General features: G+C 38.5%; 1 protein-coding gene across 7 annotated transcripts in view; it reads right to left on the reverse strand.

The window, feature by feature from the left end:
- NT5DC1 (5'-nucleotidase domain containing 1) overlaps positions 1–17,926 on the reverse strand; it is a 132,451-nt gene that overhangs the window by 44,960 nt on the left and 69,565 nt on the right. For all 7 annotated transcript variants that reach the window (XR_011149945.1, XR_011149944.1, XM_069010944.1 and 4 more), the window contains exon 7: positions 978–1,152. Coding sequence is in view for 5 of the 7 variants with exons in the window: in XM_069010944.1 (XP_068867045.1) it covers positions 978–1,152 (175 nt within the window). In the remaining 2 variants the exon portion in view is untranslated. The remainder of the gene's footprint in view (positions 1–977; positions 1,153–17,926) is intronic.

A 17,926-nucleotide genomic window follows, 5' to 3' on the forward strand; every position in this document is an offset into this window, starting at 1 on the left:
ATTCCTTTTTGTCAGGAGGTAGATTTGCCCCTCAAATGAGCAAGTATAATGTTCATGCAAAGCAGTGAGAACTGGCACAGCTGATGCTTCATTTTAGCATTTAGCCTAGAGAGTACAAAAGAGAAGTGATACTGGCAGGACTAGTTTTGGAAGGTAGCTCTGTCTTTTACCTTACCCGTGGTTTTCTTCTTGGTTGCTGCATTCACTCTGATGTTCCCTGGCATATCCTGATAGTCGAGGTTGTCTCACATTGAACTACTTTGTTTCTTTGATTAATAATAAATTAATAGTCTCACTCTGTCACCTACCACACTATTTGCATCACTGATTATCTTTTTTTCTAGGGGTGTAAGTGATGGTTCTGCTGAATTTCACTGAATTTGACTTGACCAGTCATGTTCTTTATTACGCTAAAAACAGCTGTTGTGATCAGCAACTACAATCTCAACCAGTTGCCAAGTGCAATGGACTGTCTGTTTTATCTTTTCTGCTGTGATGAAGCACATTTCTCATGCACAGCCATCTTTTGGAAACCACTAATGGGAAAAGGAACTGGTAAGCTTTTCCTGCAGATTACTGCAAGGAAATTAAATAGTACTACTGATTCCATTCACTGCTGGAGAAGCAAGAAAGGAAGTGGCTTAAATAAGACAGTCTAACAAAACGTAATGATAAAATTAGGAATCAGATGGTGTACTGGACATTGGCCTAAAAGATAATTCCCTGGCATCTTCAACCCCATTATGATGCCCCCAAAAGGATGCAGTGTGCTGTGGGTCAGATACAGCTCACAGGCTCACAGATGGACTACTTTCCACAAGTACCCTGTAATAATCTACAAGAGATGGGCCCACCAGAAAACTCAAAACCAAGTAATTCACCATACATAAACAAAACGCAAATTAGTTTCCCAGTAACTCAGGCTTATGTCCAGTCGCTGTTTGGCAGATATAATTTGAAATGGACTTCGCACTTACCCAAGAACATGTTCACACAGAAGCCTGCAGTAGTCACTGTGAGAACTGGTAATTAACAGCAGAATCTTCCCAGCATTCTTCAGTTGTTTCAGCCACTTTTTTACAGACTCGGGACATCTTTGTAAATATTTGTCTGGATGATTTTTCACTTCTGGGAAATACATCCCACAATCTTCTAAAAAAATTAAAACATAATTATATTATCCAATCTTGCTCACAAACCACTTAATCCACACAACAAATATCCTTTTATGTGCAAACAACACAATTAAAATAAGGCAAAGCAAAGTTTAAAATTTTCTCTGGGCTGTAACTTAATATAAACCAAAACCTCCAATCAAACCAAGAGGATTCATTGTAGCAGAAATAAGTTTGCATGACTTTTCTCTTTTACTGTGGAATTTTCATAATTATTTTGTTTGATGTTCTTTTGCTCATAATGGTTTATAGCAAAGAAATTTCAGATTGTAGTTTTACGCAGGAAATATTTCTTTTTGCCTTTGCTCAATTTTTGGATACTCAGCTTGTGATTGTAAAATGAGCTAAATGTTTAGAAAGTGGTAAGGACCCAAAATTCCAAAGAACACCTGTTCACTTACTTCTGACACTTTACGTTAGTATTGACTGATCAGTAACATCCATTTTATTATTTTTGCATTTTTCTCAAGTAGCACTTTATCTATAAAAGGTTGATAAAGTGGCAAAGACTCATAAGTATTTGGAATACTAGGAACAGATGCAAAAAACTGCCCTGTTCCAATTCGAGCTTCAATAATGTTCTTTTTGCCAAATAAAACAGCAATAGAATTTTGCAAATACACTTGGAATGTAAGATTTTTAAAAGTGTGCAAGAACACTAACTTGGCAGTAAAAGTTACCTATTCATTAAAGTCACCAATAAATACTCATCTTGTTACAGCCCATAGCTGCTTTACCAAGATGTCAAATTAACATTAAACCTACCTACATATTTCCTCTGTGCTCAAACTCTCTATAACCAAGCCTGTCAAGCTAGTTAAAGGTTTAAAAAGAAATACAATAATTGTAGAGACAGAAATGATACCAAGTGTTTGGCTCTCAGTCTGTGTATGTTATAGTATAATGAACATCATCATAGATTATTTTTCTTCCAGCACTTGTTCTATATGAAACTGTCTGTGGTCAACTTAGCTGAATGATTTAATAAATCCCAGACATTACTTAGCCTTCTGGTATGTGAGTAATGCTGTTCTCTAGTTTGAAAAAAATAAGTTTTAAACCACTTGAACTTCAGCTATTTAATGAAAGAGAACATGCATGTTTGAAACAGTAGTATCAAAGAAAGACTGAAAGATTATGGGTGCTAAACATAACACTATTTCATATACTACACATTCAAACATCTACAGATGGCAGGGAACAAAAGTCTTCCAAAAGAAGTTTCAAATTGACTCTTATCCCTGGAACTAGACAGGAGGCAAAAATGTATTATTCTGTACTACGGCTTGACAGATTTCTTCCAAAAAGGTGGACTAGTATATCTGAGGAGAGTCTCTCAAGCAAAATCTCCCAACTCACAACCAGGCCACTGTTCCAGTTCTTTGTTGTATTTAGGTCAGGCTGTGTAACAGTGTGTACTAGGGGAATAGGAGCCTGTTCCTGCAGCCGGCATTATGGGATGCCATGACATTTGCCTTGAGAGCTAGCCAAGAACAATGATTTTTTTGATTAAACAAAGCAGATTTACGAAAGAAGGTTTCCTGTTGTGTTTTCCCTCCTTCTTTCCTGGGGCATGAATATTGTTTGGGATGAGCAATAGAGTTTCTAGGAGCATAAACTTCTTTTTTCCCCCCCTCCATATTATAACTAGCAACAATATTTCATATGCTATGCTATGACAATTTTTCTTTTTTGGTGTTTTGGAAAGTGCACAACATTAGATGAGAATGAAGGGGGACATACAAACAAAGCAGGCTTGGCATTAGCTCTCAGAGGTTCAAGCAATTAAAATAAAGATGGCAAAGCTCATTTATATAACCAGTGACCTATCACTCTTTTCACTCTCAGACAGAAAGATCTGTTTTACTCCTGGACATTATATTTTTCTTTCCTTATGAAATGCCTTCCACTGTCTGTGACCATTCTTTGATGTGCAATTTAAAGACTTTGAGTTAATTTAATCAAAACTGTCTTATTTCTCCATAATCTGTGCAGTATGTTCTACGTGACAAATATATTATATTTGGCCTTTGAGCTACATCTGCATTGGAAAAGGCCAACAACTCTGGGTTCAATATATGAGCTGAAAGAGGATCTTATTCTAGTTTTCTATCCAGACCCTGAAGCCCAGCTGTTAATTGCAGACAAGCAATGAATCAGTTCTTGACACTGGGATCTGAAATTTGCCCCTGGGCTGTCTGCCATATCAGGCAGAGGCAGCTCAGAAGAATCCTCATTAAAGCATACTCTACTGTAATTAGGCCAGCATGGCCCAGCAAAGTAGAGTTTGACTTAATTCCTAACATACTATTGCATCTGGTGAAGACAGTTTGGTGGAATACAAACTCATACCACTAAATGAGTTTAACCACCAAAGCTTGCAAGATTTGATTGAAAGCCAAATAAAATTAAAGCAAAAAAACTTGCTCATTATCCCAGAGCAAGAGCCAATTTTGAGGAGTATAGCAGAGCCACAAGCACCTTATTGGCAGAAAGAATTGTGGAAGCTTTAACATGTGATGGAGAAATAGCATCATGTCAAACCTTCAAATGAAGCTTTTTTCCTACTATGGCATACACGGCACTGTGTTTTTCTAAAACAAACAAACAATAAAAATAGGAAGAAAACTCAATTAAGCAAAGCACCAGTGAGAAATGAGAAAAGAAATAATTTTATCAGAGCCAAAAGAGGAAAGCAAGAATGAGTTAACAGTAGTAAGTGATTATACAACTGTCATACAGCTCCGTTCTTGAAAAACAAAAAAGTAATTCTTCAGAATAACACTGTTCTTGAGAAATAAGAAATGTCTCTAGCCTGTTATACCTTCCTGATAATGCTTATGGGCCATCCAAATTGCAAAATACTCCTAAAAATTGAACTGTAAGCAAACTTTAGAAAAGTTTTATTGGTGCACAAAGTCAGTGTATCGAAGTGGGGGACTTATGGTCACTGCCAGCTTTACAATGGACAGTTTGCTATCTGTACACTGCCTAAAATAAAATAGCTACATTTTTTCCTCTCTGTTTTATGAATATCACTTAACATACAGCTATATGGACATTGACATGTATAAATGCATACCCACAAATCAGTGAAAGCAAAACATTAACAAAACAACTATCCCGACTTTCACCTCAAAGTCTCTGTTGTTTTCAGTTGCCTTCAAGCATGCCAAAGCCTTCATTAGTAATCTCTGGCTCTTTGGCAGTGTGAACACTTACTCAAAATACAAAGAAGTATTTAATAAAAAAAAAAAATTGCAACAAGAAGACTGTGACAATCAACATAACAATCAACATATTTACCCCCTGTGATTTTATGAGAAAACTGCATCCAATGATGAGGAGCAGGAAACAATGTCTAAACATTTTATACACAACTTTGGAATTTATTACATATATGTTACCACGGAAGAAATGCAATTTTTTCAATTTCCATTCTTGTTACTAAACAACTTGAAGTTTATCTCAAATCTCTGAAATGCAGCCTGGAATAACAAATTAGCAACTAGCTTCTGTAGGGATTTATAATCATCTTCCAAATACACTTTAAAAAACAATGACTGCCTTTGCAGTCCACTAAGTATCCTTCCAGAAAAAAAATATACACTTTTAAAGCTGAAGATAAAAGCAATTAAAATGAATTGTCTAGAACCAGCACATATTAAAGTCCTGCCAGAGCCTCCTATCAGATCAATGTTCTGGTGTATTTTCAAAGCAAAATAAATTCCTCTATCTATATTCTAAGAGGTTTCCTTGTGTCCAGTTTGGAGTTTGTTTTTTCTTGTCTTACCTGACATTTTAATTTAATCAGGATGTTCTTTGCGTTGTCTTGACTTGCAGTTTAACTGTGTGTAACACAGTTGTGATACCAAGCGTGATGGGAATTATGTAGCTGGAAATGCAGAACCCCCAGACCAAATTCAGAAGGAAGCTGTACACTGCATGTCATGTCTTTCAGCACAGACAATAACTCAGTCCTTAAGCCAACCACCCTCCTCTACTACAGTCACAAAATTACTTTATTGAAGTATACCGTTTGATGTTCTAATATAATACATGTATTTGTGGAAAAAATAATTATGGATTTCTCTTGTGCTCTGCATTGCACCACTTCTCCCTGGCAGGGCCAGCTCACACCCACTGGCTCTGGACTCCTTTGGACTCAGTGTCTCTAAATCCACACTGCCAGGACACTGAAGTTTTCATCCCTTAACTGTTATTTGGATTATAAAGTGGGCAAATGTTCAAGAGGTATGTTTCTGGCAAGGTTTCAGCCCAGAACCAAAACACAGGAACAGTGTATTTCTTCGTATCGTCACTGCTTCTAAGGGCACCTACTTGATTAAATTAAAAATAATTTATCCGCTATTTATACAATTTAGCTAAGCAAAGAAGTATGAGGCTAAAAAAATCCTAGAATTCAGCCAAGAAAAATAAACTTTCAGCTGCCAATTTGTAGCTTGTATTTAGTGGCTTTAACAACTACCAATCTCTTACAATGAAAGTAGTATTTGGGAATGTGACTTTTCTTTCTTTTAAACTCAAAGGCAATGTGATAGCTTACCTATTAATACCCATAGCCAAATTCTCTATAGCTCTGCCATGAGAAAGAACTTATAGGTCTTCCCTAATTTTTGTCTTAATGCCAGCTTGCAGGTAACAGTTATTAATTTGATTAACAGAATTCCAATAAATGTTACAGTCAGCAGATACAGACAACTATATTCATTGTATATTCCTATCCACTGTAGGCTTACAGCACTTCAGGTTTCTAGAGTGAACAGAGACACTTCTTTGATCATTGTTGCTGTCTTCTTCTGTCTAAATAAACTAATCTAACAACTATCATGAGCATTTAACAGAAACACAAGAAAAATACCTTCATCACAGAAGATTCTGCAAAAGAACTTAAGTTTCATCTAATAAAAGCAAGTAGAGGAGAAAGGGAGTGATGGCAAGTTGGCTTTTACTTCCTTTCGTTTAAGCTGAAGTGTGTGTTCTAGTAGGAGCAGCAGAAGCAAAATGAGAGACAGAGGGAAGGAAATGTTAACATAAAGCAAGATAAGAAAAGATAGTGAAGGATGATGCAGGGTTGACTGGACAAAATATGGTTACATTCTGGAGGCCTGGGATGAGGCAGATATCAGGAACAGGGAGCAGCAGGAAGAGATAAATCACTCTCTCCTCCCCCCAGGAGATTAAAAACTTTTAAAAAGAGACTAAAAGGATGAAAGTCCTGGAAGATAGGAGGTTAGGAAGAGGAAAATGTCATAAGAGCAAAAAATGAAGAGTGACAGATGTCAAATATTCTGAGTTTTTATGTTTTCTGCAATTGTCTCAATTCTTTAGAAAGACTTGAGAAATTCTTTAGAAAAACTGTACTGTTTCTTAACAGGTCAAAAGGTTAAAGATCCTGGTCCAGTTCAGGCAGAAAGAACACCAGCTATTTACACTTCTTCGTTTATTAGGAGCAGACATCAAAAGAAGATACTAAGTTTGGAGACAAAGGAGATTTTAATATTATGGTACCAAATCGCTCATTCTCATCTGAAAAAAGAGAGACGCAGAAGAGGGGAAAAAAAGTAGTATGGGTGGGTTGGCCAGTGGAGACCAGAAATTCAGAATAGACACCTCAGTGAATTGCTGCCCATCACAAGGCTGAACTTTGCAACCTCATGAACCTCTCCTTGTTGTAGCTAAGAATTCGCTTATGAGCCCAGATATATGAGTAGCTGCTTGCAAAACAGAGTATCTTTCAAGCTGCTCTTGTATATACAAATGAAACACAAATGGGATAGAAAAGGGGGAAAAACCCCCAAAAATCACACAGAAGAGAGGAGGTAGGAAATAGGAGGAGAAATGAAAAACAAACCAGTATTAAGGATAGGTTACATTCTACTAATAATGCAAACCCATAAATAGGGAACATATATTAGGATGTCAAATCAAATTAAAGAGAAAACTTTTCCTCCTGTGTTCTCAGAAAAGTAGGGATTTTTATGACCACAATGTAAGCACTTTGCATGGGGCACTTGAGTTTCGAACTAATCACATATTACCAGTGGAACTACAGGATCAACTGGTTCTTCATTTGCTGTTTTTTCCTGTGTTAAAGAAGATGTTTACTGCCCGTGTAACATTAACATTCTCAGTATTTTTAGCAACATCCAGCTCTGGTCAGGCAGAAACAGATCACATTTCCTAAAATAATAAACAATTTTCCAGTGATGACAACTCTGTGCTCACCTTGATTAATTTCAAGGGGGTGACCATAAGGAAAGGGTCCATGGTGGGCTAGGAAAAACATGACTACTTGGATTAATAGTGGCTGCAGTGCTATATAAACACTTAATACACTGAAGGAGACATTTTAGCAGAACACACACAAAACATCACCTCTGCAAATATTTCATGGGTCATTTCCTCTTCTACTTATTTTCTACTCCTGTGGCCTATGAGAAATTTACTGCAAAATTTAAAATGCTTTGGTAGCTAAAGATAGGTCTCCAACGAAAAAGGGTCTGATTGACTAGAAATTTTCCTAAGGAAGTTAAGAGCAGATGTTTCTTCTGGCTTGATATTTTAAGGCAGGAACCACCACTCTTCTTCCTTTCTGAGGTGAGGTTCCCATGACAAAGGCTGTTAGGAACAGCACAGAACCTTTAGCTATACTTAAAGGGAAGTCCTAATGTCTAAATTAGAAGGTATTACTGCTCTGACATCTTAGCTGAACATCACCCCCTCCTTCCCCCTGTGTAGCAGGGGGTAGAACCAAAGACCTCTGATGGACAGCCCAGAACCTCACAGATGTGCAAGGTTTAAGGGCTGGCCCTAACCAAACTCAGCTTCAAGGTGAGGCTGCAAAATTTCTTGAAAACCTAGCTTGTTAACAACTTTTCCCCAAAAATTTTTCAAGCAAGCTTAAAAAGTATCATTTCCTGACACCCCCCACCATTTCCTATCTGGAAGAACCCCATTCAGTCTGCCCTTAACCTTCACCCTCCTGCTTGTTAGCCCTGCCTCATGTCCCACCACATTAGCAGTGTCCTGGATGCAGAACAGTCAAGACTCCAAGGAGCACAATGCCACAGCCAGATGCTGGCATGGATTTTGCATGTAGTGTTATTCCTACTTCTTACTGAGGTCCATGGAAACTGAAAGAGAAATCCAGGCTGTTTTCATATGTTTTCTGTTCTTACTGGTGTTCCCAAATGGCTGATTTAACTGCTCCCACAGCCAGAGTCAGCCCCACGCTGCAGTCCTTGCCCCATCTCATCCCAAGCTTGCAAATCCCTTCCTTTAGAAAAGGGAAACAACACAAATAATAAAACTTATGAGAAGCACATGTATATGGCAAAGTCTGCAGCCTGACTTCACCCTGACTGCTGACACACGGTATTTGTAAGGAAGTTGTCTTGATGTAGGTAGTTTGAATGACCTTCCATAGTTTTGTATACACAAATCTTGGAGACAGAACTTCATTCTTTCTTTTCTTGTTTTTTTCTTTTCCTTCTGTTTTTATGTTAATATTTATATCAACACAGCAATGTTTCCCCAGTGCACTACAAAGCAGGAAGGATGCACTTTGGAGGTAGGACAGGATCTGTTGCTGTATTTTAGAGGAAATTATTTATTTCTCAAAAGAACTCACTTCCTTGCTTTACATTACCATGCTAGTTTGCAGTGTAACAGACCAGATTTATCAAACTGTATGAGACCAGTCAATTTCTGATGACACTCTGGCAACCCATGGGCTGAGCACTAAACTTGTGCAGAGGTAACTACCCTTTGCTGGACAAACATTCAGTTAAATTAGTCTGATTCTCCAGATCCTCGCTACTGCACTGTGTGAACAATTAAAGTGAATAATCTGCAGGTGGAAAAATCTGCTCTGTTCCATTGTCAGGAATGTCTTCTGACAGGATTCATGCAACACGCCTTCGGAAGTGAAAGACTGAAAGGTGATACAGTGATTGCTCAAGGCAACACAACCCACATTTTTTCCTGCTGTTAAAGATTTATATGGATCACTTGTTATGTAAGTATTGCAATTAATATTTACAGGAAGACAACCTATCAGTGGGAAATTACCATAAAAATTCTGGAAATCTCCATCTATATTCAGCCTGCTAAAGGTACTGATCCTTATACACACATTTGTCATAAAAACTTGCCATAGAAGTATATTTGAAATTTTTCTTCAATATACATTATAACTATTTGTGCTCAGCACCTACTTTCCTGACAAATTTTGCATACTTAGATGCCTGTTAAACTCTACCTGTTGTCAATTCACCTTTAAAACACATCCCCTGGTAAAGACATCCTAAAAAATCCTGCAGAACAATTTAGGATGGAAAGATGAAATTGTTTTGTTCAGCTGAATACAGCTAAGTAGGTGGGAAATGGGATCTCTTCAGGATGCTGCTGCAGTCTAATTTAACAGGAAGTCAAATATTCAAGTACCGTTTTATTTATGAATCTGATGAAGGTTACTTGAGTACATTGGCTTGTGTAAAATGTGCTTTTATGTGTAGTGTTGAAATAAAATGCATAATGAAGAAATAAAATAGAGATAGATAGATAGATAGATAGATAGATAGATAGATAGATATCTTACAATGACACACAGACTACAGCTGCTGATAAATTAAAAATCCGACTCAGATGTACTGCTCCACCAAGAAGACATTACAGGTAATCCCTGCTTCTGAGATCTCAAATTCAAATAGCTCTGGGGAAGAGATGAAACTCTTTTTGAAGCTTTGAAAGTATCAGCTACTTTGAGGCACTTGTTCCAGTAGGAAGGAAGTTCAAGTTCTCAGAAATATTTTTCCTGGAAGCAGCATCATCATCTACCTCTTAATATGCACATACTAACACACAAACAGAGATACATATATATGTATATTAAAGAAAAACAATATTTTTTCTTAAAACAAGAAATAATCCTTTTCTGTCTCCCAAGAAACTGCACTGCCAGAACAATGGTGTTAATTCCAGCCTCCTGGGCTACAGTTGCAAACTTTCCAAACGCTACAGATGGACCAAGAGCTGTAAGCAGTCTCCAGTTTTACTCCCTACATAACATTCTGATACAGATGCCACATCCACATTTCAAGATCAATCTGATGGGCAGTGGGAAACTGCAAGCAACAAGCACCACAAGAACGGGGTAGGGAGAAGAACTATGTGTAAATTGAGGCATTTAAAATGTATCAGAAAATAAGACACTTCAGAAGAGTGTGACCAAGGGAGATTTGTAACAGGCTATTCCTCTTTCACGTTTATGACTACCCTGTATATACAGAAAGTTACTAGTCATGTGCTTTCTGTGATCTCATTATTTTTATAATTTACCAGTAGTGTTCAACAATAACTACTCCTACTGTAGGTGATGTAGTACCTTCTGTTATGCTTACCATCACATTTTAATACATACAATGAAAACCTTACTCTTCTTACCTGGGATCTCACCCTCGCTATCCTGTTAATACGGCTCTCAAATCACACACATACCAAGTGCTTTTCATGGTTCTGGCCTACAGAGCTGCATGAATCTGGCTGAGGCTGCAGAAGTATATTTCCAGACCCCATGTATTAAAGAAATATTAACAGGAAGATGAACCAAGAAGAGCCATCAGGATAAGGCTCCAAGAGCTCAAACGACAAGGAGTCAGGGTGCATTCAGACCGCGCAGTGAGACGCAGTATAAAGGGATTCATTGATCTCTAAGAAGCCGGCACAGCTGGAGGAAGCAAGGCCTCCATGTGTGCGTATTTGCTCATCTCAGTAGTCCAGCCACACGACACTGGAAAGAGAGCGAGCAGGTTCCCGGAGCAGGAGCTCGCCCTTCCAGGCGCCGCTTCCCTGGCGGGTGCCTCGCTCCGGTGGTGCCATCTAGCGAGGGCGCTCCCGCTCGGGACCAGCGCCGGCACCGCCACCGCGGAGGCGGCTGCGCCGTCACTTCAGAGCACCGCAGCCCCCCTGCCATCGAGAATCGTCACGCCATGGCCGTCACTAGCGCACATCCCAGCTGTTAGTTTTTTCCCTTTTCTGTAGTTATTGAAACCTTCTTAAAGTTCCAGACAAAACTTTTAAAAGACGGAACAGAACTGAAACGTGAAGTTCCACAGAAATGACCCCACATGGCAGTGGTCCCCGAACAGCAAGTGTCAGAGGTCAGGACATGGGTGTGGGGGAAGGCTTCATGGAAAACACTGGGTGGTTTGACAGCTTAAACTTGAATCTGAGAGGGAAATAATAGCAGTCTTCAAGCACGTAGAAAACTCACGCTTGGGGCAAAAAAAGAAAAAAGGAATAATCTGTCCTCTGAGACCAAGGTCAATGAGTCAAGTAGCAATAATCTTGCACTTCTGTAAACCTAGGTTAAAAATAATAAGAAGGTTTCTGATTTGAATGGTACCAACACTGGAAAAGCTGCCAAGGAGGTTGTATTATCTTTGTCAGTGCAGGTCTTCAAAAAGAGGCTGGAAAGCCATCTCTTAGGAACACCTAACCCACCTCTTTGGCAGTGGTGTGCGAAATGCAAGTTATCTTCTATAGTTCCTTAAAGAACTGCAATTACACATTACTGAGGAGTGTGCACCACAGTGGTGTGCACCACTTCCATCCATTGCTTTAATGAGTGATGCTAGTGTTCACATTATCAATGTGATATGGATAATGACACTTAGGGTCACATCAGAAAAATTTACTAGTAGGCAGTAAGAGGAATGAATTCAGCAAGGAGCAGCAGCACAGCTCTGTTAATAACACAGTTTTTGCTAACCTGAACAAAAAGTCTGAAACTTATCCAAACAAAAGAGAGAGATACAGACTGCTGACTTCATGCTACTTTCATTGCAGACCATCCCTTTCCTATTTGTACCAGCTCATTTGCCGCAGGAAGGTTGAAAGAGGAACGCTCAATTTCTAATGCCATTTTCATGAGCACAAAGACTCCATTTTTTATGGCAGAGCGATCAACTTGAGAACAAAGAAAAAAATCTTTCCAGAAATTTAACAAGATGTACAGTCTCCATTAAGAATGCTGAAAAAAATGGCACAACTAAATTAAATTATTTTATGCAAAGCCTGTGTGCTGAGTTCCTCAATCTCTTGTGGAGAATGGAAAAGAAGAAATTAGTTAAAATTATACCAAAAGAGCTGTTGGAAAAGTCATTGCTGGTCAATCTGTCAGGAAGAATTTTGGAGTTTATAGTCCAGAGAAATCTATTTAAAAGTTATGAAGAACATTTTCCTGGGTGCTTTATTTGTGATTCTGTATTCTTATCTCTCCTGGTTTGATTCTTCATCTGTTCTATCATTATCCAAACAATGGCAAACAGATGAAAAATAAACTTGATGTAAAATAAAACCCAAGTCAACAACCCAGATTAATTCCAGGAGTGAGCATGAGGAAGAAAAAGGGTTTCTGTAAGCATAATTGTGCAAGAAACAGCTATTTTTTAGCTCACAAATTTCTCCAGGATTCCAGATTTTCCCCTGTCCTGCATCAAGATTAAACAGTAGCCCTTCAAAAAAGAAGTAAGTGAGAAAAACACTTGCACATGGACTGGCACCTGCTTACTGCAAGTCCATGTTGCAAGGCAGGCAAAAGTACTGTTTCTGCCTTGCTGGAACATGGTCTTGCAGTGGCTGGCAGTTCTGGCTGTGGGTGGCTGGGAACCCACCCTGCTCATCACAGCAGTGGGCACTCCTGAGCATCCTTATGCTGTTCTCCTGGATGGGTAGGCTGTGGAGCAGGGGGGTTTCCACGTACCTCCACCACCAACGGCCCTGCTCCAATTCTCTTGCCCTCTCACTACAACTTCAATTAAACAGTTTGATGAGAAAAAGCAGAAAGCAAGAGCCTGGTTGCCACTCAAACCCTTGCTAGGCTGCACAGAAGGAAGTCCCGCCATTCAAATTCCACTTACATGAGGCTTAGCCAAACAGGATAGGGTATTTATGAAAGCAAAGACTGCATGAACAATTCATATTTATATATTCAAAATGTTTGTAGAGGCAGTTTTCACAGAAAAACAAAAGTCTTCCCTGAATATTTATGAAGAAACCAGATGACACACAAACAGTTCTTCTGTTTTCCAGGTTGTGGGATTGGTTATTAAGTTCCAAGAAAACAGACCTGTAAGGAGACCCACTTCTCCTTTAGTCTTTAAATTACCATTCCTGCCAAAGGCAATGACATATGCACACCATGTTTTCATTCAGCACCTCACATTCTGCAAAAATGAGACATTTTAATCCTCATTCACTTATTTTTTTGGACTGACATCTGAACATTAGTGTCAGATTCTTGTGTTAATATCATGTGTTGTATGAGCTTTGTTTTATTACTACCTTTCTGCTGAAAGAAATTAATTGAGTATGGAAATGTCTCTCGAATGAATGCTGGTTTTAGACAGTTTATAGTGATATAGGACACAAAGTATGTTTTTTTTCATTAAAATACTCCTATCAGGACCAATGTTAAATTATATCAGCAATAGTAGCTACATCAGAACTGCTTTTTAAAAGGAATTTCTCTGCTGTATAAGGACTCATGATAGCAAAAAGAAACAGAAGTAATATTTTCTTTTTCCTTTTTAAGTGCAAATTTTCAGGCATTAGAAACCATTTGAGTATCAAAGACAACTCTGTCTGACAATAGTATAGCAGATATATGAAGATCTCTCAAGAATTTGCTCATATCTGTATTCATTGCTAAAAGCTGCTATAAAACAAAATCCAATTTGCACATATTACATACATGCATGTAAGATGTATTTGTAGAGAAAGATAAATACACTTATATGGAAAATGTCATTATTACCATTATAATTACAAGTGTATGGGCTAGTGGATAGAATAAAACAGTAACTATACTTAGAGAAACTTTAAATAATACATAAAGACTTCAAGAATCTTCAGAGAAAGGACTAAAAATCCTTATGTGCTCATTTAATTGTTAGGCATTTGAATTACTTATGTTTTTTTCCACATGTATAATCATTCTTCTACAGAAGTGCATTGTTAGAAAGTATGAGGGCATGCTGCTACAAAAAGAAAAATAAAGAAAGTTTATAATAAAAGTTTTCCTGGAATTTTTGTTTAACCTCATGCTCTTTCATGATTAGCTCACCAAAACATTGTGGTAATAAAAGTTCTTCTTGGTTTATCCAGGATCTGTGGTTGCATTCTTCCATAAATGTTTTTGCCCAAAGAATGGCAGTGCTATCTAGAAACAAAAGGTAACATGCATGAGGCTGTCTAAACAACTTCTATCTGATTCCTTCAAACTTTAGACACTTTGATATGTGTGTAGCTGTTGGTATTTGACCATAGCTGACTGTGTACTATAGTAAGATATTTTATAGCCTGAGAGAAGTATGCTTCTTAAGGATTTGTTCATAGTCCCGTGACAAAATTCACACTGACTTCAGTGGCATAAGGGTTTACAAGGATCTTATTCTCCTCAATATAAGAGACTGAGCATCAGCTAATAGTACTTTATACACTCAAAAGACACAAGCTGATTTTGCTTCTACTCCTTCTTTCATTTTAATTTCTGTTGCAGGTGATTACCGGAGATCAAATAAGCAAATCTAAGCATCTGGCACATGAGAACCTGTACCTGCTTTCTTTACTCCCTTGTTTAGGCGAGCATTTTATTTCACTGTGGGGACAGGTTTAATGTGCACATATACAGTCACTCTGTCTCACCTGACAGGCAGTAACTTTTTATGCCATCTGCAAGTTCAGCAACACGCCCCATGTAACATGCCAATCTAAAAACACCTTTCACACTGCTCACCTGGGAAGTTTAAACTCTTCCTTTCCAGCTTGTTTAAAATATCCTTTGCTTGAGCCAAACAAAATGGATATAAAGAAGACTGCAGGAGTCCTACACTGGGAAATGTACTCCAGCTTATTAAGTGCAGAGAGCTAAACCAAACAGGTGGCAGCATTTCCCCACAGTGCAGTAAGAAGCTCGTCTGAGTGACTTAACGATCTTAGGCATGCAAGAAACATTTCAATTGCTATGTATAAATTTTTCCTACCTGATAGGCGCCTCATATTCTATCCAGTCAATCTTATTTGAGTAGTAAGAACATGTCCAAATTCTAATGCAGCAGAATTGGGAATGATTTAAATCAGAAGCATGCTTACATGCCTTTTTTTTTTTTTTTCTAGCTTGATAGATACAAATAGCTTTACATTATAAAAAACCCCAAATTACAAGTAGTTTTTACATAAAGGTTCCAAAATAAGACAAACTATTTTTCTTTAATGCCAAAAACCTTGGAAATGCAATGAAATAATATAGTAAAATAAAAGGATTATAAATAGGGAAGATGGCATTCAGACCAAGATGGGAAGATATGTGTGTGGTTCTTTGCATTCACTGCAATGACACCTGAGTGTCTCTATAAAAACATTGACTGAACAAAGTATTTTTTTTTAAGTAAGATACAGTAACTTTTTAGAACAATTTTACAGATTACAGATGCCCTCACTACTATAATGTAATGAAATTCTAACTCTGGATTTGAAAGTCACCAAGCAGTGGCTCTGCTGAAACACCAGAGGGAGCAAGTTTCACAGAGGAGTGAATGCTTTTATTGAAAACTCTCCCGGTTACTGTGTTTCATCATTTAGTAGGATGCAAAAGAATTTAGTCAGATTATCTGGAATGGCTGGGAATGCACCCTTCAATGCAAAGCCCTTCAGCTTGTGATGAAATGTGTAAAAAGGAGCACCAAACGGCAGAAAAAGTGAGCATGTGCATCATTTGGCCAGTTGCAGGTTTTCATTCACAAAGCTGAAAACTCTTCTGTTACTGACTATGGGACGAAAAACTAACAGCCTTGATGTCTTTGCCTAATAAAGATTATTTTGGTACTGACTGTTTTTTAAAAATTGACTCACACTCCTCCTTCGCAGCGCAAATCACAGACTCAGTTGTGACAGACTCCTCTAAAAGACTTAAAAAAGAACAATAGCTATGATCAAAGTCAAACCCACCCTGCAATGAACTGAGTTACCTGGAAAAACCACGTTCTCTTGTCCTTCATTAGGGACTAAACCTAGGCAGGGCTCAAAGAAAAAGCCTCCCAAAATCGGTTGTCTTTCTTATGACTCACATCTGACAAAACTAGACCTGATTCAGAAGTGACCTTGTTGCTGAGTTTTAAATGGGAACTGAAACTTTTCAGCTGCTCTTAAGGACTGATCATGTGGAAATGTACACCTGCATCGTTAATACAGTCTAAAATTTAGCAGTGATAAAACCCTCTTATGTCATTACCCTGGGCCCAGAAGACATTGCCACCTACTACATGGTGAGATCCCAAGGGATTCTTATCCCAGCTCATGTCCTGTTGTTGGTGCCTTGCTCCTGAGGGACCTCTAAAGTCAGGAGTAGTCTTCACATTATGATTAGTGCAATTTCTCCTCATAAAGAATTTTTCAGCATGCACATGTCTTAGTACTTCCTGCCCTCTCCAGTGAATGGTGCCTGATCTGAACTGCTAGCAAATCATTATGTATACACAGAATGCCCAGAAAGAGCTGTTTCAAACCAAAGAAAACAGTTTGTGGTGGTTTTGGTGTCTGCTTTCAACCTAAGAACAATGAGTTTCAGAAAAGAGGGAGGACGAGGAGAGGAGAAAGTCATTGATCTAAGCCAGGGAAGAAGAGAGAGAAGGGGAAAAAAACCAGCCTCTTTGAGTGAGTGGGGTTTCTGGCCAGGGAGCAGTAACAACAGCTGAAAGCAGAATTCACAACAGGTTTTTTTTGGAGCTGGTCTGATTGGTACTGTTGTAGCAAACCGGCTCATATTTCTTTCACTCCAAACACATTATGATCCCATAGGAGAAAGGCATCTCAGGGACTTGATCACCACAATTACTACAAAAAGCAAAGATGGGGTGCAAGGAGCAAGCAAAAAGAATGCCTAAAAGACAGAACTTCACCATACCCTCCAGCTGTATCTAATTCAGTTAAAAGTCTGTCAAACAAAAAAAGTATCAGAGAGTTCTTTATTGCCCCTGGCCAACTTCGGGCAGCATTAGGAGGATTTCTAATGCCTAGAAACAAATTATTTTCCTGCTTCTAAAGTACACGATGGGAAAAGGAAAACTGTCACAGTGAACTTTTAAAAATTGGAGGGTATATTTGAAAGAAGGAAATATAACTCTGATTTTGCAAACTCCCAGAGTGTTTTTCCCTCCTTCTGGTAAGCACTGTAATTAAGGAGTCTGTACTTCACCTGACCTTAATGGATAAACTTACTAGCTGTTGGATCACTTCACTCATCCATTTTAAGCTCCAAGGAAGAGGCTGTCTGGCATCTCAGCAGGCTACTGAGATCCAGCAGTGCTGTCACTGCCTCCCAACTTGAAACAATCCTTTCCAGCCCTCTCACATACCACACAGGTCTCATAGTTCAACTCTCAAGCTCCTGGAGACCACAAAATATTTGGCAGTGCAAGAGGTCTATGATCTTTCCTGTTTGGTTTTGCTCAGAGCTCTATAAGGCAAACAGTTGGTGCAAAGGCACAGGAGACTTAAAGGATTTCTGCAGTGTTCTCCCCTTGGGTTTTGGTCTCTCTCTCTCTGTCCGTGCAGGCAGCTGGCTGGTATCCTTCAGCCATTTGGAAGTTAGTTTGCCTCTGAAATACACATTAGTGCCACATACTGGATTTCATGCTGGAAGGTAGATGCATGCCATATGGCCAGTG

This window comes from Aphelocoma coerulescens, chromosome 3 (genome assembly GCF_041296385.1).
Source record: "Aphelocoma coerulescens isolate FSJ_1873_10779 chromosome 3, UR_Acoe_1.0, whole genome shotgun sequence".
In the NCBI taxonomy this organism is placed as follows: Eukaryota; Metazoa; Chordata; class Aves; order Passeriformes; family Corvidae; genus Aphelocoma; species Aphelocoma coerulescens.